The 21,819-nt window shown below is 46.8% G+C and overlaps 1 protein-coding gene across 1 annotated transcript in view; it reads right to left on the minus strand.

Annotated features, from left to right (window-relative positions):
• Positions 1 to 18,844, minus strand: part of LOC120396106 (pendrin-like) — a 37,034-nt gene extending 18,190 nt beyond the window's left edge. The window contains exons 1-11 of the mRNA XM_039521032.1: positions 18,679 to 18,844; positions 16,419 to 16,558; positions 13,862 to 13,972; positions 13,221 to 13,405; positions 11,877 to 12,041; positions 7,675 to 7,827; positions 7,491 to 7,573; positions 6,561 to 6,708; positions 3,014 to 3,127; positions 2,299 to 2,376; positions 1,973 to 2,068 (exon numbers count right to left, since the gene is read on the minus strand). Of these exons, the coding sequence (XP_039376966.1) occupies positions 1,973 to 2,068; positions 2,299 to 2,376; positions 3,014 to 3,127; positions 6,561 to 6,708; positions 7,491 to 7,573; positions 7,675 to 7,827; positions 11,877 to 12,041; positions 13,221 to 13,405; positions 13,862 to 13,972; positions 16,419 to 16,558; positions 18,679 to 18,833 (1,428 nt within the window). The 5' untranslated portion in view covers positions 18,834 to 18,844. The remainder of the gene's footprint in view (positions 1 to 1,972; positions 2,069 to 2,298; positions 2,377 to 3,013; positions 3,128 to 6,560; positions 6,709 to 7,490; positions 7,574 to 7,674; positions 7,828 to 11,876; positions 12,042 to 13,220; positions 13,406 to 13,861; positions 13,973 to 16,418; positions 16,559 to 18,678) is intronic.
• Between the last annotated feature and the right edge of the window lie 2,975 nt (positions 18,845 to 21,819).

Genomic DNA, 21,819 nt, shown 5'->3' on the forward strand with positions numbered 1-21,819 from the left:
TTTGTTTATTATTCATATTTGTTTTTCAGGCAATAAATTATCAAGCTATTCTAAGGTAATGAAGTCTAGCAGGGACTCAGTTATCCCTTGTACAGTTAAAGAGGATACAATTTTTCATTGTCTTTACTTCTCTCAAGCAGCAGCTACTTTTGTTATTTTCACTCCAGTAATTTGAAGCAATATATTTCCCCAAGAACCTAATTTATTGTAGGGTGACAGTCTGCCCTCAGATATGTAGTGGCAAAGGAGGGCTTCCACTTATTTCTGGGAGAAGGATCTGCAGGGCCGCCCAGAGGATTCTGGGGACCCGGGGTCTTCGGCAGCAGGGGGCCCTTCCGTTCCGGGACCCGCCGCCAAAGTGCCCCGAAGACCCGCGGTGGGGACCCCCCGCCGCCGAATTACCGCCAAAGCGGGACCCGCCGCCGAAGCGCAGCCCGGTCTTCGGCGGTAATTCGGCGGAGGAGCCCGCGCGGGTCTTCGGGCACGCCGGCGGCGGTCCCGAACGGAAAACTCCCGCGCCGCGAATTACCGCCAAAGACCGGGCTGCACTTCGGCGGCGGGTCCCGCTCCGTCTTCGGAGGTAATTCGCCAGCGGGGGGTCCTTCTGCCCCGGAGCGGAAGGACCCCCCGCCGGCGAAGACCGGGAACGGCAGAAGCTCCTGTGCCCGGCCCTGCAAGAGTTTGCCGGGCACCCCGGAGTGAGTGAGGGACCCCGCTCCAGGGGCCCCGAAAAACTCTGGTGGGGGCCCCCGTGGGGCTCGGGGCCTGGGGTAAATTGCCCCTCTTGCCCCCCCCTCTGGGCGGCCCTGCCTCTTCCCCCCCCCCCCCCCGGGCGTCCCTGAGGATCTGTACCACAAATGGGTAGTATTTCAAATAAACCGGGTGGGGAAGGTGGGGGGACACACATTTTGAAGTCTGTGCTGCCTACTTGGGCTAATTCCTGAACTCCTTACTCCTTACTGAGTCATAGCTCAGAAACTCCCATTGGGCCCAACCCTGTAAGGTGCTGAGCACCATCTGCTCCCACTGAAGTCAATGAGATTTTTACCCAAGAAAAGGACTGAGTAAAAATTGAGTAAGGAATTTGGGATTTGGCTACAGGCAGGGCACTGTTCATAGGCATTCATGAGAAAATATTTGCATATCAGGGATTATGTGGAGATGATACTTTCCATGCAATACTTGATTCCCACAAGCATGCTACACAAAAACTCCAATAAGAGATATGAGGGTGCCTTGGGATGAGATTAGATGGGTCTGAGGGCACAGTCTAGATGTAATTGTGTATACAATCCTTGACACAGCAAGGGCCCCTATGCACACATTCCAGCACAGATTATTACTGCTCCAAGTAAGAAAAAAACATTTATTTGGTGAGGACTGTGATGATATTGGTCCAGGCATGGTCCACACTAATGTTGTTGTTGCAGGCTATATGGGAACATTTGGGGATTGGTTATGCATTGGTTCAGAATTTGAATATAAGGGGCCAGATTCTCTTATTCTGCCAAACTGTGCTCAGCAAAAGACCAGAGGGGGGGGGTGGTAAAAGTGACTTCAGGCTGTCTTTACATTAATCTGCAGCTCAGCTGATTGAACTAGAAGGCAACTCTAAACTTTGCTGGTTGTTAACAGCAAGGGATGGCACCTGATCAACCCCCTTTCCTCTAGACACACCCCTTCTGATGGGAGACTAGGAATGAATGTGATATAGAAGCTGCCACAGGTGCCTCCTACACAGGGGGAGATTTTCACTGGCTGGATCTGCTGGCTTTAGGGGAGTTTTGTGTTGGCAGACTAACACAAAACTGCGTTAATGGACCAGATAATCTGTTTTAAAGTCTTTTGGTGTTAACAATACAAAATTCTGTTTCTGTTAACAAAGTGTGGAAGTTATGAGTAAATTGGGTGGGGTTAAAACACAAAAAGAGAACTAGAACCAAAACATTTAGGAAAAAAGTAAATGACTTACAGCATCCACCTTATTCTGCCTCCACAAACGAGGAACTTCAAACACCTCCATGAACATCCCTTTCAAGTTGGCAATGACAACAGCTGCCAATACAGACTGCCAAGAGAGATTGTGAAAACTGAGTTATGCAGAAGAGAGAACACTCTGTATGTTTTGGGCCAGTTTTCTGGTTATTAAGTAAATTAAAATTGTACACTATGAGGCAGATAGTCTTCTGGTATAAATCTGCACAGTTCCAAATGGAGCTGCTACTCCAATTTACATCAGCTGAGCATATGGCCAAAATGGTGAAGGGGTAAGAGTGCTAGACAGGAGAAGCATCGTACCTTCTGTACGGGCTCTAGCAGTTTCCCCAGAGCCACAATGGCAATCAGTACAATCCCTGCTGAGATTATGCTGGCAACCTGCAAAGACAATAGTAGTGTTGATATGAAACAAGTATTTTTAGACTCTCTGCTATGTTTTCAAACTTACTACGAATAATGCATATGTTGGTATATTTTATATTTCTTTGTAAACAAGGAGACCTGTTAAAATATTTAGTATGTTTAAGTATACACAGCCAAATCCAGAAACAATTCAACTGTACAAGGTGATAAAGTCTCATCAGTCCATGTAAATCATCAGAAATTAGTACCTTGGGAAAGGGTGACTTTGTGTAAGGGAAGAGGAGAAATCCACACCAGCTCCATATTCTACCTGCTACTTATCTTCTGAATAGCCCTACTATTAAATAAATAGTGTACAGTTGTTATTATGTAACGTATAACCCACACTAGGAAAGTCTTTGTGTCCCTCTAGTAGCTGGTCCACATAAGAAGTTTGTGAGTGTTACAGGCTCCATTTGCATTATGCTGGCCTTTAGCTTTAGCAGTGGTGTTTCATGCATTTACCACTACATGACCTAGGTTCAAATCCCACTGTCAGCCCAACCAGCATCATACATACAAACATATTGGAGTTAACCGTCTGTGAAGTCTTTGCCCTATGCAATATTAAACTGAAATATCTTTAAAATTAATAGTAAAATAAACCCATTACCTGGGTTTTCCCACCAGTGCTTTCCTGGACAGCAGTACGTGACAGAGTAGTGGTAGCAACAAAACAAGAGAAAGTTCCTGCAAACACATTGCTGATCCCATAGGCAATAAATTCCTAGAAAAAGATTAGATGATGATGTAAATGTAGATTTTTTAAGATGTCATTTACATGCATAGGTGCTGAAACTAGAGGTGCTGGGGAAGCAGCACCCCCCGGTTTGAAAAGGTTTCCATCTTATACAGTAACTCCTCACTTAACGTTGTAGTTATGTTCCTGAAAAATGTGACTTTAAGTGAAACTATGCTAAGCAGATCCAATTTCCCCATAAGATTTAATGTAAATGAGGAGGTTTGGTTCCAGGGAAATTTTTTCACCAGACAAAAGACTATATATATATATATATATATACACACACACACACACACACACAGAGAGTATAAATTTTAAACAAACAATTTAATACTGGTACACAGCAATGATGATTGTGAAGCTTGGTTGAGGTGGTGGAGTCAGAGGGTGGGATATTTCCCAGGGAATGCATTAGTGCTAAATGATGAACTAGCATTTGGCTGAGCCCTCAAGGGTTAACTGGTTGTTAATGTAGCCTCACTCTACAAGGCAGCAGGCATGGAGAAAGGGGAGAGAGCATAGCAGACCGAGACACACACCATGTGTCTGAGAGCGAGAGATGCACATTTCCCCTTTAAGTAGCTGACCCCAGTCTTAAGTATCGGCAATTGCTAGCCTGCTGGGCAGCTGCAGCACAGGGAACTTAGGGGAGCGAGGAGCTGACAGGGGGGCTGCCGGTCCACTCTGATTACAAGCCCCCACCAGCTAGCTCCAACGGGCTGCTCTTCCTGCAAGCAGTGGACAAAGCAGGTGGCTGCCAAACAACTTAGAAAGGAGCATTATACAACTTTAAATGAGCATATTCCCTAATTGATCAGCAAGGTAACAAGGAAACAATGTTAACCGGAAGTACTTTAAGTGAGGAGTTACTGTACAGGGTTTAGAGTTTGGTTCAATGGTTCTCAGCACCCCTACTATAAAAATTGTTCCAGCCCCCTGTTTGCACAGCAAAGATAACATTTCCTTATAGGAGCCTGTAAAGTGATAAGTACAGTAGGCTTACACAAAATACTGGATTCATTACAACAGCTGCTGTTAAGTATTTCAGAGGTGATCTGCACATAGTTTTTTTTACTGATTTAACTACATCATCTTAGAAACCAATATAGTTAAATTGGTGCAATCCCCTAGTGTGGACACAGTTGTACCAGAATAAAGATGCCTATGTTGGTAATGGTATAGCTTAATTCCATAAATTTACCAAAATAAGCTATCTAAATAAATATAAGCATTTTTATACCAGTATAACAGCATCATACATGGGGGGTTTCAATATATCAGTTTCTAAACCAATATAGTTACATTGGTACAAAAACTGTTTAGACGAGCCCTTAGTTTATGTAAAAGGTTTTACTACCAGGGTAGGATCTTGAAGCCAGATCCTTAAACAGAACAGACTTAGATGATCCACACAGATTTCAACACAACTTTGCTCTGGAAGAAGATGCTAGAGATAGATCAGTGACTGTTACTATCGTTAAGTTTGAAAATCTATGAGTCTACCAAATTCACAGTCCATTTTGGTCAATTTCACGGACATATGATTTAAAAAGTCATAAATTTCATGAGTTCAGCTATTTAAATATGAAATTTCAGTGTTGTAATTGTAGGGGTCATGACCCAAAAAGGAGTTGTGGAGGAGGTCATAAGGTTATTGTAGGGGGGGGGGGTTGTGGTACCACTACCCTTACTTCTGTGCTGCTGCTGGCAGTGGCACTGCTTTCAGAGCTGGGCAGTTGGAGGGCAGTGGCAGCTGGTCAGGAGCCCAGCTCTGACGGCAGAACTGCTGCCAGAACCAGCGCAGAAGTAAGGATGACATGGTATGGTATTGCCACCCTTACTTCTGTGCTGCTGACTGCAGAGTCGGGCCCTCAGTCAGCAGCTGCCACTCTCCAGCCGCCCAGCTCTGAAGGCAGCAGCACAGAAGTAAAGGGTGGTGTAGTATAGTATTGCCACCCTTACTTCTGCACTGCTGCTGGTGGGGCGCTGCCTTCAGAACTGGGCACCTGGCCAACAAACTGCCACTCTCCAGCCACCCAGCTCTGAAGGCACCGCAGAAGTAAGGTTGGCAATACTGCAACCCCTGTAAAATAACTTTGTGACCCCCCTACAACTCCCTTTTGGGTCAGGACCCCCAATTTGAGAAACACTCGTCTCCCCCATGAAATCTGTATAGTATGGGTAAAAGCACACAAAAGACCAAATTTCATGGGGGGAGACCAGATTTCACGGTCTATGATGTGTTTTTCATGGCCGTGAATTTGGTAGGGCCCTAATTATCACTGATGAAAGAAGGTAACTGATCCTCCCTCAAACCTTCTTTCATTGCCTGTTTTTATGCTGTTATTATTTTTCACTCATCTAGTTTAAGTAGACTAGTAATCAATCTTTCTTTCTAGGACTTTTTGTTGTTGAATGTTTGCTAGGCATAGTATTAGTACTAGAAGGAACATAATTTTGTTTGATTACCAATCATTCAGCTACTGTAATCACTACGTAATGTCTTCTGGAACAGGGCAGTGTAGGTAGAATGTTGAAAACAGTACATGCAGCTGTACTACCCACTTAGCCTTATTCAACTACAAGTGAAGACATGTTAGGCAACCTTAATTTAAAGTGTTTCCCAATGTTAACATTGTGTATTATAGTTTGATGATACACAATGGCCAACATAGAGGAGTTTAGAAATGGCTATAGTTAAAGCAATACAACCCCAACGCCTCAGTATGGATGCAGTGATAGTGGTATAAAGGTTCCGATACTGGCACAGCTTACACCCATACATTTACAGGAGTAAGCTGTACAGACATACACACATTAATATCAGTATAACTGTGTCTACACTAAGGGGATGTGCCAATTTAATAATATAGGCATAAAATCATACTCCCAATTGAAAGAGTTAAACTGATACAAAAACTAACTGTAGGTCAGGCCTAACTTAAGCTGACTGGAGTGGTCTTCCAGGTACTGGTTCACCAGCCCAGCATTGCCCCTCCCTACCACCAGCCACCTCAGAACACTCTCTATGGAGAGAAGTGGAAGCAGGCCACATTAAGTCAATTATTCCAGGTTTACATCACCACAGAATTCCCCTACATAATGGTTATCCTCATTGCCTCTTGAGAGCATCTTTCAGTGCCTTGATGTCACTGGAACAACACAGGAGATTAACTAGGACTGAGGCTCTGGTTCAGTATCCTGGGTAGCTCACACCAGTCTCATCTCTATGTATCACTGACTGTATCACAGGACCATATCTTATCTGCTTTTTCAAATAGTTTAATTAATTTCACATATGAGAGTTTCACTTGTGTCTGATAAATCTGTATAATTTCTTTTCCAGTTTGGACATATAAGCATCCTTCATGCCCAAATTACATTTAATTTGTTTTTAAATTAATTGGGTTTCATATACCTGATTTCCATCAATAGGATAGTCATGTTTCTTTGCATAGATTTTTGCCACAGACACAGCGATAGCATAAGCGACCACAGCAATGGAAAATGCGGCTGCTATCATTTCTGAAAACATACTGACAGCTGGAGGCTCAGGAGGCAAAAACCTAATATTTAAGAAAATATATTTACATTATCAATTTTAATCAAATTCTGTGTTTACTAGATTTGTCAAGAAGCTTCAAGGCAGCAGGACATACATACTACTGATAACGTGAACAATAATATTTCAAATTAACAAAAAGATGGGAACACTTGCAGACCATACAACAAGATTACCTTGTTCAATATGGCCCAAATCCTGGTCCTATTGACAGGGCCGGCCTTAGGGAAAATGGCACGCTGGACGAACTTGTATTTTGGCGCCATTTTCCCTTAGGCATGGGGGTTGGTCAGATGGCGGGGCAGCTCCCCATACAGTGACCTCTCCTCCGTGACTGGGGAGCTATGGGGGCAGGAAGCAGGGGGCAGAGGTCTCGTCCCTCCACAGCCTGGCCAGGACTAGCAACTGGAGTCCGGCACACAGTAAGAGGCCCCAACCGGAGCACCCCCAGCCCTGCCCCTCCCCAGATCCAGCCCCATCACTGGGTTTAAAGGGGCCTTGGGCTAGCTGGGGTATGTGGGGGGTACCTAGCTCTTATATAGCATTTTCATCCATAGATCTCAAAATGCTTTACAAAGGAAATATTATTATTCCCATTGTACAGCTAGGGGGATGCTTACCAAAGGCCATGGAGACAATTAGTGACAGAGCCAGGACTAGAATTCAGGAAATGTTTGGCTGTGAACCAGACTGTGTCTCTCTCTGATTCTCATGAGTATTCTTTTACTAGTCTCATTAATAGCCATTTAAAATATTAGCTGTGTCTCAGAAGATAAGTGCACTCACCCTCTAGGAATGGTTTTAACAATGCCTGCATTGTACTTTTTTTCCAGGTCAGCAGCATATGAGATCCCTGTGGCTACTATTATCTGGAATCAAATAAAACAATGGTTTTAATACTGGAACATTGCTCTGATATTCCTGCAATCAGCCCAGTCTGCTATGTTTCTTATTAGGGTACTTTGCTTACCACAATTACTTCTATAGGAATAGGAACAGGGATTTTGTGTTTGAATCGATCATTTATTTCTTTAACTACCATACAAATAAAAATGGTGAGTAGCCCAGCAATGAGATCTGCAATGTTGGTGGTACCAATTCTTTGAAATATTTCAATGAGGGTCTGAAAAAAAAAAAAAGAAAATTCAAAATACTTTGAAGCCACTTACATAGAATGATAAAATAGCCCATATAGAGAAGCAGACACAAAATCTCAGAGAAGGACAGGGACTACCTGTCCCATATGCTCATTTTTACTGGCCTGAGGAATTTGATTATGAATGTGAGTTTCTTTTGTGCACTATCAAACTCTCTGTGAATCAGTGGGTTGATCTCATGGTGAATTTAACTGAAGGAGCACAGCTATGAGAATGACTGATCTCTTATTTATCAGATGCTTTTTAACTTCTGTATAATTAATACTACATAACAAGGGTTAAATCCTGCCTGTGTTTTGTTGAAGCACAGGGCAAGAAAGAGGACATATGGAGCCTCTTCCTCCTTGCCCATATAGGAGGCAAGATCCTTCCGTGGTGCTCAAGAAGGAGCTAGCAGATGCATGGCTAAAACACTGGCTCACTCACCATATGCCCAAGGAGCATGGTATCTAGTGTGTGGATTAAATATTTGCTCAGCCTCCCTGTCTCCATTGTCCATAGCCAGAGAGTATGATTCTGCCATCATGGATCCTGCTCTGGGGAAAACAAAGGTCACCTCACTTCATGGTGCCCAAACTCTCCACTGGAAGTCAGCCCTGGCCAGGAGGATTCCTACAGCAAGTGTGTAATGGGCAGGATCTCTCTCCATCCATGCAGCACTAGGCAAAGGAGGATGTGACCTTATTGTTTTACTGCACACAGCAATTTGTGCAGCTGATTTTAAAAAAAATTTAAACTGCTGACAAAATGGTAAAAATAATATGCGTTCAATACTAAGTGTATGGAGGCTGATCCAGAGAGAGGACTACTAATTATTCTCACCCTTTTTACTAATTCCATCCCAACACCCATGTGAAGGAGGTGAGCACATATTATTACTATTCCTACTTTACACGTGGGGAAACACTGACACACCGATGTTAAAATACTTGCTCAAGACCACACAAGTCACTATCAGAGGTGGGATTAGAACTCATTCATCCCTGTGCTCTGCACACAGTGGCTCTGCTTGACCCACTTGTTACACTACAAGGACACTGAGTTTTAACCAAGAGCAGCAGCTCTTCATTTTTAGGCTCACCAGAGTTGAGAGCACCATCTAATTCCTTTTCAAAATATATCTTTCCTAGTTGCCCTTCCCTTTGCCTATCATAAAAGACACAGATGGAAAAACCTGAAAGATCGTCTGGTACATCTCCATGACAGTACAGCATTGCTCCCTGTAGTGCACGGGCAGCCAAAACTCACCTTCCAAGCCGCATACAACAATCTTCAGAAGTTCAAGAGCTGGGGCGCTCCTGCCAAGGCTCGGGGCTTCAGCTCTGCACGGAGGAGGAGCTTGGGGCTTCAGCCCCATGGCAGGCGCCTGCTTGGGCTCAGGGCTTCATCCCTGCTCCTGCTGAAGCCCTGAGCCACAGCAGGCATGTCCTGTGGTGCTGGAGCCCCGAGACCCCTCCTCCCTGTTGAGCAGAAGCCAGAGGTGATGTGGGAGGGGGGTCACGTGGCCCCGAGATTTTTGACAAGATTTGCTGGCCCCACTCAATCACATGGTGACGCCAGGCCCCCTCCCTGCACAGCCGCTACTGGAGCCAGCAGTCTGGGAACTGCAGCCATGGGAAGAGGCAGTGACAACCAGCTGGGAGCTGCAGGGAGAGCCATTGCTTTTGCTGCTGCCTCTCCCCACAGAGCTAACAGCTGGGAGTTGCAGGGAGGGGCTGCTGAGGGCTGGGGAGGGCATGCCTGGGGGGCATGACTCAAGCCGTTGGGGGGGATGAACCTTTAAATTGTGCCCCCCCAAGCAGGCACCAGTTGCCTTTGGCAGAAGCACCTAGCCCCACCACCCCACCACAGGGCAGAAGCCCCAAGCTTCCCTCTCCCCAGTCTGGTAGATGCAGAATGGAGGGATGGGGGGGGGATCTGCGAGCCACACTTTAACTGTAAAGGAGACGCATGCAGTTCACGAGCCACAGTTTGGCCACCCCTGCTATAGCGCATTACTTAGTGCTTTGTCCAATCTTATTTTCAGTGTCCCAAGATGCTAGAGCTTCCATTAGTTCCTAGGAAGATTATTCCACAGCTTAACACATCTCATTGTCAGGAAGATTTTCCAAATATTCTGCCGGATTTTCTCTTTTTCTCAATTTCACTATTACTCCTAATCCATATGCCAATTTATTCCAGTCCATACATTAATAGACTGGACATTCCATAAACATTGCAAAGAACTGAATACACTTCTGCCTGAACTGGCCTTCATTTCTACCAGTGTCAGGAGAGTAGTATTTTAAATAAAGTCTGATTCTTTTTGGCCAAAGCCTGTCCCCCTTTGGAGACTTGTTAGCATATAGGCAGTCTAAAGCCCTTTGAGCTCAGCCCTACTGCTGCTGAAGTTAATTAAAATACTCATTAGCTTCAGTGGGAAAAGCTGTAGGTTCTATAATATGGGACAATCCAGGAAATCAATATTACTACAATGCAGTCAAGATAATTCTTCATTTGATCATTTTCTCCAAGATCTACCCAACAGATCTGATAGGAAGATTTAATTTATAATTTCTCTAGCATTTCTGTACAGCTAAACGTTTAAGTCCCTAATCAATTATTTTAATTTTTCTGCTGCATCCTCCATAACTGGGTGATATGAGTGAATTAAACTGACCTCATAGGTTTATTCCCCACTTTGAACTTTAGCGTCCACAAGATGGGGACCTGCATGGACTCCTCTAAACTAAAATCCTAGTTTAGATCTGGTAAAGCTGCCACCAACTAGAGATTCCAGTGTCTAGTACACTCCCTGTTCCCCCAAAACTTTCCCTGGGAACACAGATCCAAACTCCTTGAATCACAACACAAAGGGAATTAAACCATTCCCCCACCTTCCTCCCCCTCCCCTAGTCGTTGGGAGAGATACCTTGATTCAAACTCCTTCAATCAAAACAAAGAGGGATTCACTTTTCCCCCCTCCCCTTCCCCTGAAAATCCAAACAAGGGAAGAAATCAATCAGTTTCTAAAAAGCAAAGGATTTTATTAAAAGAAAGAAAGAAAGTACACTAGCTCTGTAACACCAGGATGAAAAATATACAGGGTCTAGCTTATAAACCTGGAGAGGCTTTCCCCCCCTCCTTTCTCAGAATAATCAAAGTAACAGCAAACAGAAATAAAGATATTTCTCCAGCAAATTCACAATTGCAAATGTAGAAATTAATTATAAAACTAATCCGCCTTTCTAATACTCACTATACTGAATGGAAGAAAATACTTCAGGAAACTTGGATAGCCTGGAAATGCATCTGGCCTCTCTTAGGCCTGGTCTACACTAGGGTGGGGGGTCGAACTAAGGTACGCGACTTCAGCTACGCGAATAGCGTCGAACTACCTTAGTTCGAACCTCTTACCTGTCCAGACGCCGCGGGATCGAAGTCCGCGGCTCCTCCGTCAACTCCGCCACCGCCATTCGCGGTGGTGGAGTTCCAGAGTCGACGGGAGCGTGTTCGGAGTTCGAACTATCGCGTCTAGATTAGACGCGATAGTTCAAACTCCGAGAAGTCGAACGCTACGCGTCGACCCGGCAGGTAAGTGTAGACCTACCCCTAGATCCAAAGAGAGAACAAAGACCCAACAAAGAACACAGACAAAGACTTCCCTCCCATAGATTTGAAATTATCTTGTCCCTTGATTGGTCCTCTGGTCAGGTGTTCGTCAGGTTACTGAGCTTGTTAACCCTTTACAGGTAGAAGAAACCTTAACCCTTAACTATCTGTTTATGACACCGAGGAAAGGAAAAGGAGCCTTCCTCAAATGCAGAATTGGGGTCCATTCATGTTAATTAAACCCAAACACCTATTGATCTATTGACCTTAACGGGAGCAGGATCAAGTCCTTGAAAAAAACCCTGTATTCCCTCAATCTATTATGTATATCACCTCTTCAGGAAATAAAGGCAGAAGATGGAAGAGAGACCGCTATGGAGAAATTGTGGCATAAAACAAAAGCAAATCAGCAGGGCATACTTACATATATTATGGAAAGGATCCCATTATAATTTTTGGTTGAAACATTTAAGACTATTTTCAGTTGTGAAACAAAACCGTGAAAAGCAGCTGCAGTTGTGAATCCTCCAACCAGGGGATCTGCAAGGTACCTCACAATGAAACCGATCTGAAGGACTCCAAACACAAGCTGGAAAAATCACCAGGGAATAACAGTTTGCTAAACAGTTAAAAGGTGCAACAACGATGTTACAAAATGCTCAGGATTCAGTCCCATACAGTATGCTGGCTGAGAACAGGTCAAATGGCAACAGATTGGGCCAGATTGTGATATCCTTACTCACACTGACTAGCACCTTATACCATAAATAACCTGATTTACTTCAGTGGGACTATCTGTGGAGTAAAGTACTACTCAGTGTGAGTAGTGGTATCACACGTAACTTGGCCCTGTGTGAATCTGAAAAGTCTGAAACTACTTTATTAAGCAAAACTTGAAGGGCCTCATAGTGTAGCCACTGTGAGTGCTGCTGATTTCATTGGGAGTACTGTGTACAGAGCAGCTGCAGAATCTGCTCCCAAGTTCTTCAATAGAAAAGTGGACAAAAGAACAACTTTGGTATATCGCTACCTGTCATGGGACAGCAGGATTGATATGGTGCCTTGGACTCTTTCCTTTGCATGACAATTGTTGTGCATTTCTTCTCTATCCACGATGTCCATCTGTGCCCTGTGTAGCGCAAATTCTCACCCACTTTTACCTTATCTGGTGTCTACTTCTGCATTTTCTATGTTAGACATGCCTTGTTCTTTTTGTATTGACCAGGACTCATTGGACCATCTTCCCTCACACCAACCAGCATACTTTCCAGGGAGACAAAGGAAGAACTGCAGAGCTGTGTAGAGGGGTAGACCTGCCTTCCTGATGATCCAAGATCTATGCTGTTGGAACTTGGTTTCCCTACAGCTGTCTCAGGCTTTTGGCAGTCTCTCAGCGCTATGCTTCTGTCTCCTCCACTCCCAGCCGTGCTGTCACAAACCTTTTCCCATGAAGTGCTGGAACTAGGAGTTCTAGGGGTACTGCCACACACCATGGCTTGACGTGGTTTCCATCATATACAGGGTTTACAATTTGGTTCAATGGCTCTCAGAACCCTCACTATAAAAATTGTTCCAGCACTCCTGCCATGAAGGGGGAAATGTATTGAGTTCTCTGTCATTTGAAAGCTGTGTAAATTTCAGGGTGACTTTCCCCCCTCCTGTGTGTTTTACCATGGGAAGGGAGCCCTAATAAGCTATTTCAAGCTGCATTTTTTGCCAATTATTTAATAAAGTAAAAGCAACTGAATCTTTGAGGCAGTTCTATTACCTGTATAATTCCAACCAGAAATGTGAGGGTACTGGCAATCACTACTCTCTGTGCATCTCTGGATACAGTGTCTATCAGTGTTTTGTTAAGCCCTGTAGCATTACTGCTCATTATGTGGAACTTGTCATCAGGTGCCATGCTCAGCACAACAGATCCCACCATCAAACTGACCACAGGGAAAGGTCCTGTAAAGATGAACAGTATAAAGCATGACTTTACATACATCACAAAATCAAAGTGTTTGCAAGATAAAATAAGAAATTCTACATTAGCAAACTAGTTAAAATGTTTTTATGATGACAAAATGCCTGTTTATTAAATAAGCTAGAATGAACTTCTCTGTGCCTCCATGGTTTTCATTCTGCATGATGTCCAGCAGAACACAGGACTGATGAACTTCAGCACAAATATAAGCAGTAAAGCTGTGCATGGGAACAAGTAAAGTTAAGCATTATGCATAGCCCTCTGTACTGAGCCAAAATATGTTTTAAGCCGCACAAACCTGCCATCATTAAAGGTCAATACAGTGAATATTGTTAACAAAATGACTGCCTCACACTGAATGTTAATACTCATGCCAAACATAAACATTGTGAAAAAATGATAATTGACTGAAACTGAAATTAAACGTATGCAATTACCAACTGAGAGGTGCCTTGATGTTCCCAAGAAGAAATATGTCAGGAGGGGAAAAAATGCAGAGTAGAGACCATATCCAAGAGGAACTGCAACCAGTAAAGCAAATGCCAAACCTGTAATCATATATAATCATAATTTTAGTTACAAATCTCACAACAGACTAATCTCTGGTCAAGTAATGGGCCAAATTTTCAGGAAGGCAGCTTCCTTTCAGCCAGGCACAATTTGAAAATACATTTTGCATCTGTAATTCACTTGTGGGCACAAATCTGAGTGTTTGTGCCTCAGCATATTTGAGAGTGCCAACCAGGGAGTTACAGGTGTAAATATTAAGGGTTACACCAGCCATTTGTGTTTTCACAAAACACAGGCACAAATGTTAAGGGCTCTGCAAGGTTCAGGCAGGGGAACTTTGCTGTGAAAGCAACTGATCTACCTTTCCATGGGTAAGTTTGTGCCAAAAAAGTCTCAATTATGCCTGGAATTTTCAAACATGGATGCCCATTTATTCATCACCTCTGAAAATCAGGCCATTTTTACTTAGGTATCTAAATATGGCACCCAAATTTGAAAATTTTGCTCTTTACCAATAAAATAACCAATTAGTAACAAAGGCTATGATGGGGCCCTGCAGAGCAGAAAAGCAGCTTTGCAAGATGTTTTCCCCTGTATAGCCATGTTGCCTTCCTCAGCATATCTGTTTGGCCTATCAGCTACATTGATAAACTGTCAGGAGAGATAAGGGGATCTGGAGAAGTGTCATATCCCTTCCCACCCCTAGAACTGTGGAGCATCTCCAGTAAATTGTGCAGAAATTTAATGCTGTTTCAGGCAGCACTAACTGCCACTATGGAGTCTGTGGCTCCCCTCTCAGAGGTATCACAAAGGGCTACCAGGACTTCAGGATAAATAATAAACCGGTGGGAAGGCTGAAGAGCAGCACACATGAAGAGTCATGGGATCTATCCGGTTTGGGGACCAAGGCACTTGAGGCTCCCTGGCATCTGCTTAATTTTTTTGGATCAGTTTTTTTGTTCCACCTCCTGGCTACTATGAACCCAACCATCTTGGGCCAGGGTATGTAGTTCTAAACATATGCAGGGTATGTAGTTCTAAACAAGCCATAGAATTTTTGTATTAATTTATCTCTGTGCACATTTGTGCCAGAAGGAAGCATGTGAGTCAAAAAATGTATTTAAACAGTATATTTTAAAATAAATTGTATTGCTGGATTCTAACTTTAAGAAGTGTGTGTGTGTGTGTGTGTGTGTGTGTGTGTGTGTGTGTGTGTGTGTGTGTGTGTGTGTGTGTGTGTGTGTGTGTGAGAGAGAGAGAGAGAGAGAATGTTCTTGTGGTTAAAGCACTGCCACGGCTTGGCCTGGTTATCAGAAGATTTTCCCAGCTCTGCCATATGCTTCCTGTGTGACCTTAGGCAAGTCATCTCATTTATCTGTGTCTCAGTTCTAGCTGATTCTACTTCCTTTCTTCCAACCTTTGTCCAGCCTGATATCGTATTTAAATGGCAAGCTTTTGGGGGCAGGGAGTGCTTCTGACTATCTTTATATAATGTCTGCCACCATCAGACCCTAATCTTGTTTGGGGCCATTAGGTGCAGCTGTAAACACAGATACTCGACCCACTGAGTGGCAGAAGGGGGCAACAGAGCTGTGGAGGCAGCTGACTTTATCGTCTGCACAGGATGGGGAAGATTTGCTTGCAGATCTAGATAAAGGGACAATCTTGCCCAAAAGAATTACTATACTGGAACAGACCAGTAGCCCTTCTAGTCCTGTCTTTGAAAGTGGCCAGTATCAGAAGGTCCAGGGATGAGAATGGGATTCTTACTTACCTCCTGGAGTTCTTCACAACTGTCTAGTCATGATTAAGCTAACTAATGCTTAGTCATCTGTATGTATAGGTCACCACCTCTCTGTTTATGTACTTTCTCTATCATTAATAAAGGTATTAAACAAAGCTAGCTGAACATTGCAAACTATGTTCTGTGAATATCCATTCCAATTTTTAAAATTTGGCCAGGTTCATGTCGCTTTTGTTTTTGTTTACTACAAACATTTGAGCAATCAAACTTTACTGGCACTAATGTTAACAGAAAGTTGTATTCATGAGTTTACAATTGGATAGACAAATGTTTGGGGTGCTCAGTCAATTGGGGAACAGAAATAATACTAAGTGACTTATCTGACCAATCACAAATAACTGAGTAACACTATTCAATTTTTAAATTTTCACCTTATGTCCGTAGAGTTAAAAAAATTTTAAAAGATACTGGGCAAATATATTTGAATAACAACTTCAAGGAAATTGCAATCTGCTAGCCACTATTGCATAAATAGAAAAAGGAGGCTAAATTAAGGAAATAAATAATTTATTGTGAAATATTAATTCATATACAATATAAAATAGCATTAGTCCTCATGGATTTTAATCATGGTTAACACTGAAGCACTGATTAGAAAGTGTAAGACATAGTTATGGGAATATCAATATAGTTACATCCAGTTTCTCCTTAATAACAGATAAAATCTGCCTGGTCCTTACCTTGTAAAGTAGCTACAAGCCCCGTACTGACACCGGAGATGATATCACTAACTAGCCATTCCTTTACTCTGTACTTAGGTAGCCATTCCAGGATAGGGAGAAAGGACTTGATTATCTGAAAGGCCTTTTTTCTTGAACAGCTGCCAAAAAAAACCCCAACAACCTCCAGATAATTAAATTGTCAACCTATCCCTGTGAAATCATAATTGGAAAGTGGAAAAAAATCCTACCAAGAGATCTCAGTAGGTGAAATTTAGCCAAAAGAACATTGGTAATATTTTGTAGACATTGTCTGACTGTTGTTTACTATTTCCTGATTTTATAGTGCCAAATTCTGCTCTTAAGTTAAGAGTTACCCCAGGTTTGGTCCATAATGCTTGGTATTTATTACTGAAAATGGTGACAGTCACCAGCAAGTTTCACCCATCATAGCATTTTAAACATTTCATTTGCAAAACCAATCATTGGTATTTGGTGACACATAGTAACCAGAGTGGCCTTTCTCAACAGAGATTTTGTATTAATGGGTGAGTTACCACAGCATTTAGTTTTTTGTTCATGTTTCTAAAAATAAAAAATGATCTAATTTGAAAATAATTTTGAATTGGTCACTTTTCCAAACAAAATATTGGATTATTCTCAGAGGGTCGGAGTCTGTGACTCTTATTCACACTGGCTAGCACCTTCTGTGTGTAGTCCCATTGGTATCAAAATATTATCTGAGAAGTAAAATACTACTCACCACGAGTAAAGGTGTCCCTATAGTCCCCTGAATGTTAAAAGAATGGAGGATTATCAATATTTACATTATTTTAGGCTATTTTCTTATTACATAGTTAGTTACAGGCAGAGCAATATGTGTTTTTGGCAGTAATGTTGGTTTTGATAAAAAGTTTTTCTATAGGATCGAAAGTTGCTTCTTCAGTTGGGTCCAGTTTATTCTGATCCCTGATATGATTGTTTGTGTGTAGAACAACTAGTCTCGCAAGAAAAAGGATTCAATCTGCCTCAGACTATAAAATGAAATCAAATTGTAATTGCAACATATTCCGATCCCATGATATGATTTCAAGTATCGGAGAGGTAGCCGTGTTAGACTGGATCTGTAAAAGCAGCAAAGAGTCCTGTGGCACCTTATAGATTAACAAACGTATTGGAGCATGAGCTTTCGTGGGTGAATACCCACTTCGTCGGGACATGCATCCGACGAAGTGGGTATTCACCCAGGAAAGCTCATGCTCCAATACGTCTGCTAATCTATAAGGTGCCACAGGACTCTTTGCTGCTTTTACGTGATATGATTGTTTGTGTGTATAAACAATTAGTCTCGAAAGAAAAAGGATTCAGTCTGCCTCGGACTATAAAATGCAAGCAAATTGTAATTGCAACATTTTATATATACCGCCAAGATTACTTCCAGGAACAAAGAATAATGGTTGAGCAACTCTATACACTCAAAGGAACTCCAGAGGCTAGACGCGGCACGTGCTAAATGTATCTTCTAATAAGGAAAGTGTTGGGTCAAATTCGACTCCGTTCAATTTAGACTCTGCACCCATCCCCGGGGTATCTGAGCGCCTCCGCTGACTTCGACAGAGTCTCTCTGGATTTACACAGAGCGGAATCTGGCGGTTTAACAAGACGGAAACCACCTAAATGTTACTTGCGTGGTTTATGTCAAATAAAATCAGGATTTCAACTGGGCACAAAAACAAGGGAAGGAGAAGAAGGAATCACTATAGCAGCGACGGGGAGAGAGCCAAGCACCTGTGGAAACTCTCCCTGTTGTTCTGGTCAGAGCGGATCTCCCTGCCCGGCGACTGGCGAATGCCGAGCGAAGTGCGCAGCAGGGACAGGCTGGAGTCTGTTGTGCCCGGGCTGGCGCTTCCCACACGCCGGGAGCTCAGAGCTTCTCCGGGAGGCCGCTAGCGATGTCAGTCCCGCCGCCGCTCACTCCCGTCCCAGCGGCCCTGGATCTCTGCCCCCAGCCCGGGGGACGCGACCCGCGCAAGGCGCTGGGGCTACCCGGGGGGAGCAGCCGAGTCTTTCGCCTCCTTTCCCTCTGCTCCTCCGCGCCCAGACCGTCCCTGGGCTCCGCGCACCCCCGCGGCCCTTAGCGCTGCCCAGACACCGCCCGGGCCCCCAGGCCGGTGACCCCGCGCTCGCGGCCCCGGGCTCCCCAAGTCTCGGCGGGACTCGCTGCCCGGGCTGTGTCCCCTCCCCGCTCCCCGGCTCCCCCGGCCGGCGGCGCTGCTCTCACCTGCAGGCTCCCTGGACTCGCTCGCGCAGGGTCGGCGGCAGACGCGCTCTCTTCTCGTTCTCCTCCTGGAAGCCCGTCTCGCTGTATATGGGCCGGGACACCACATAGCGGCCGAGGTCCGGCCTGGGCCCGGCCTGCCGGCCGCCTGCTGCCATGGCCCTGCCTGCGCGGGGGAGAGAGAGCGGGGCACCATCAGCGCCGCCCGCAGCCACCCCGGGGACCCACCCACCTGCCGGGCTTCGCGGAGCCCGTCACCCACCCAGCCCGGCCCCAGAGCGCCCTCCCGAGCCCAGCCTGCGCCCAACGCGCCCCGCGCCCAGCGAGCCCAGCCTGCGCCCAACGCGGCCAGCGCCCGCCCGAGCCCAGCCTGCGCCCAACGCGCCCAGCGAGCCCAGCGCCCAGCGAGCCCAGCCTGCGCCCAACGCGCCCAGCGCCCGCCCGAGCCCAGCCTGCGCCCAACGCGCCCAGCGCCCGCCCGAGCCCAGCCTGCGCCCACCAAGCGGCCGCGCACTGCAAAGAGCTCGGCCTGCACCCAGTGACGAGCCCCCTGCATCGCTAGGGAGCCCTCCCTGCGAACCCAGCCTATGACCCGGGAGCCCAGCACCGAGCTCCCAGGCCGCCCCCAGGAGCGCACAGTGAGCCCAGCCAGCGAGTCACCCCGCTCCCCACAAGCCCCGCCGCCCGTAGAGCTCCTGCCCAGCCCAGCGCTGTCCGGGTCCTGAAATCACCGGCCGCAGGAACCGCAGAGCCCCGGGCCAGGATCCCCCAGTCTTGCAGCTGGAGCTCGGGCTCCCAGCTCACTGAGGCCGGTGTCCCTGGGCGGAGGGCAGCCGCTGCGGGCCGTACCTGCGCTGGCTCCTAAGCCCCCGCACTGGGCAGGGCAGGCGGCCCAGCCGCAGCATTTATAGGGCCAGCAGCCGGCGGACTCTGTATTCATGGGGAAACAGAGACACCCGGCTCCAGCCGGAGCGAGGAGCCGCCTGCCCTCCCCCTCCGCAAGCCCTGCCCCGGCCCCTGCTGCCTCCACTGGCGCCCTCCCACTCCAGGGCACTGGGGATGGAGGGGGCCTCAAGGACAAGCTGCTCACCGTGGGGAGCTCCCTGCCCCTGCTCTCCCGCCCGCACTGCCAGGAGCCCGCCCGGGACACCCCGCGGGCAGCGCAGGGGGAGGCTGAGGGCGTCGGGTTATTAGTGTTAAGGAATTAGCTGGGAAATGGGGTTATTCTCATTCCGGAAACCTAGACCTAGATGGAGAGAGCTGCCTGCCTGCTGCACCCGCTGTCTCCCCGTCCGCACAGCCAGGGGGTGGCAGCTACGCCAGGGCCTGCCTCCAGCAAGCAATTCCCTCCGCCGCTTGGACACGTCCCCACTGTGTCCTTGTTCGCCCCTCGCCTGCACTCACCAGCCCTCGGTGGGCGGTGTAGGGGCTCCTGACCTGCTCGTTAGAGACAGGGCCGCCCAGAGGATTCCGGGGGCCCGGGGTCTTCGGCGGCGGGGGGCCCTTCCATTCCGGGACCCGCCGCCAAAGTCCCCGAAGACCCGCGGCGGGGACCTCCCACCGCCGAATTACCGCCGAAGCGGGACCCGCGGCCGAAGCGCAGCCCGGTCTTCGGCGGTAATTTGGCGGAGGGGGGCCCCGCCGCGGGTCTGCGGGGCACTTCGGCGGCGGGTCCAGAACGGAAGGGCCCCCCGCCGCCGAATTACCGCCGAAGACCGGGCTGAACTTCGGCGGCGGGTCCCGCTCCGTCTTTGGCGGTAATTCGCCGGCAGGGGGTCCTTCCACCCCGGAGCGTTTGGACCCCCCGCCGGCGAAGACCGGGAGCAGAAGAAGCTCCTGCGCCTGGCCCCGCAAGAGTTTTCCGGGCCCCCCGGAAGGAGTGAAGGACCCCGCTCTGGGGGCCCCCTGTGGGGCTCAGGGCAAATTGCCCCTCTTGCCCCCCCCTCTGGGCGGCCCTGGTTAGAGAGTCGCACATGCTGCAGACACACAATGGGCTGAACACTGCCCCCATGGCCGCCAAAGGCGGGAACGGCTCGGTTGGCTCCTTGTCGCTCATCTTAAAAAACAGCCCCCAGTCTATGTCCCCAGCTGTGGAGCTCCCGCCAAGGCCAATGTTCAAGGCGTTGAGAATCTAACCGGTGCTGCCCACATACTGGCACCGTCAGGGAACTCGAGGTCAGCAAGCGGTGGGTGTATCACCCCGGGCCTGTTAGCACATACACTGGTGTCAGCAGCACCCACGATCTGCCACGGAAGCCACAGCCACAGGAAGGAGCAGTGATATATGTAATATATGTAAGCAGAGTCAGGATGAGCCCCACCCTGACATCTGGTGGTAAATTATGGGGAGTGCGGAAAGTGTTGCATTGGTATTTTGGTTATTTGCATGGGCACTCCCACCCCACTAAGCATACCGCAAAACAGCATGTGATGGTTATTTTCACAGCTGTGGGAGCCCCAATTTCGTTGTTATTGGGGCAGGAGGAATGAAATGTTGTCACCCTGATTGGGTAAATGGGGAACTACAAAATTGTCTTGTGATGGGGGGTTTCATTGTCAGCTGGATAGCGCTTGCTCGATGGGGCACATGGGTTCCAAAACCCATTGAAAAGAGAGAGACTGGGGACAGGTATCTGTACTTGGTGGTGCAGGCTCTTTGTGTGAGTCAGAAGCACCAGTTCCACCTATGCTTCTCTCCACTGTGGAATGTCAGAGTTAACTTTTGATTCCCTTAAGAATCTAGATGCAGGTTACTGAGCTGAATTCACTGGTACTGGGGCTCCCCTACTATGAGCTAAAATCACTGAAGAGCTGGACTTGCTGAGCTGAGAGCACTGTGCTGATGAGTGGGGGAGCCTGAAGCAATACTGGCAGAGCAGAGTGGAGCAGTTTGTGCAGCCACTGGGTGAGTGGAGCTGAGCAACTCGTGAGGACGGCTGGAGCGGATCACAAGACAGCTGGTGGACCAGAGCAGCTGGCAGAGTGGAGCAGCCCACAGAGTAAGCGGAGCTGAGCTGTTTGCGGGGACGACTAGTGGAAGCAGAACCCCACGAAGAGGCAGGGCAGTTGGCCCCAAACCACGTAAGGTGCCCCTTTCTACCTAGGCTGGGGAGGGGGACCTCTGCAAAGAGACTCTTGAACTCT

The sequence above is a fragment of the Mauremys reevesii genome, linkage group 1 (genome assembly GCF_016161935.1).
Source record: "Mauremys reevesii isolate NIE-2019 linkage group 1, ASM1616193v1, whole genome shotgun sequence".
In the NCBI taxonomy this organism is placed as follows: domain Eukaryota; kingdom Metazoa; phylum Chordata; order Testudines; family Geoemydidae; genus Mauremys; species Mauremys reevesii.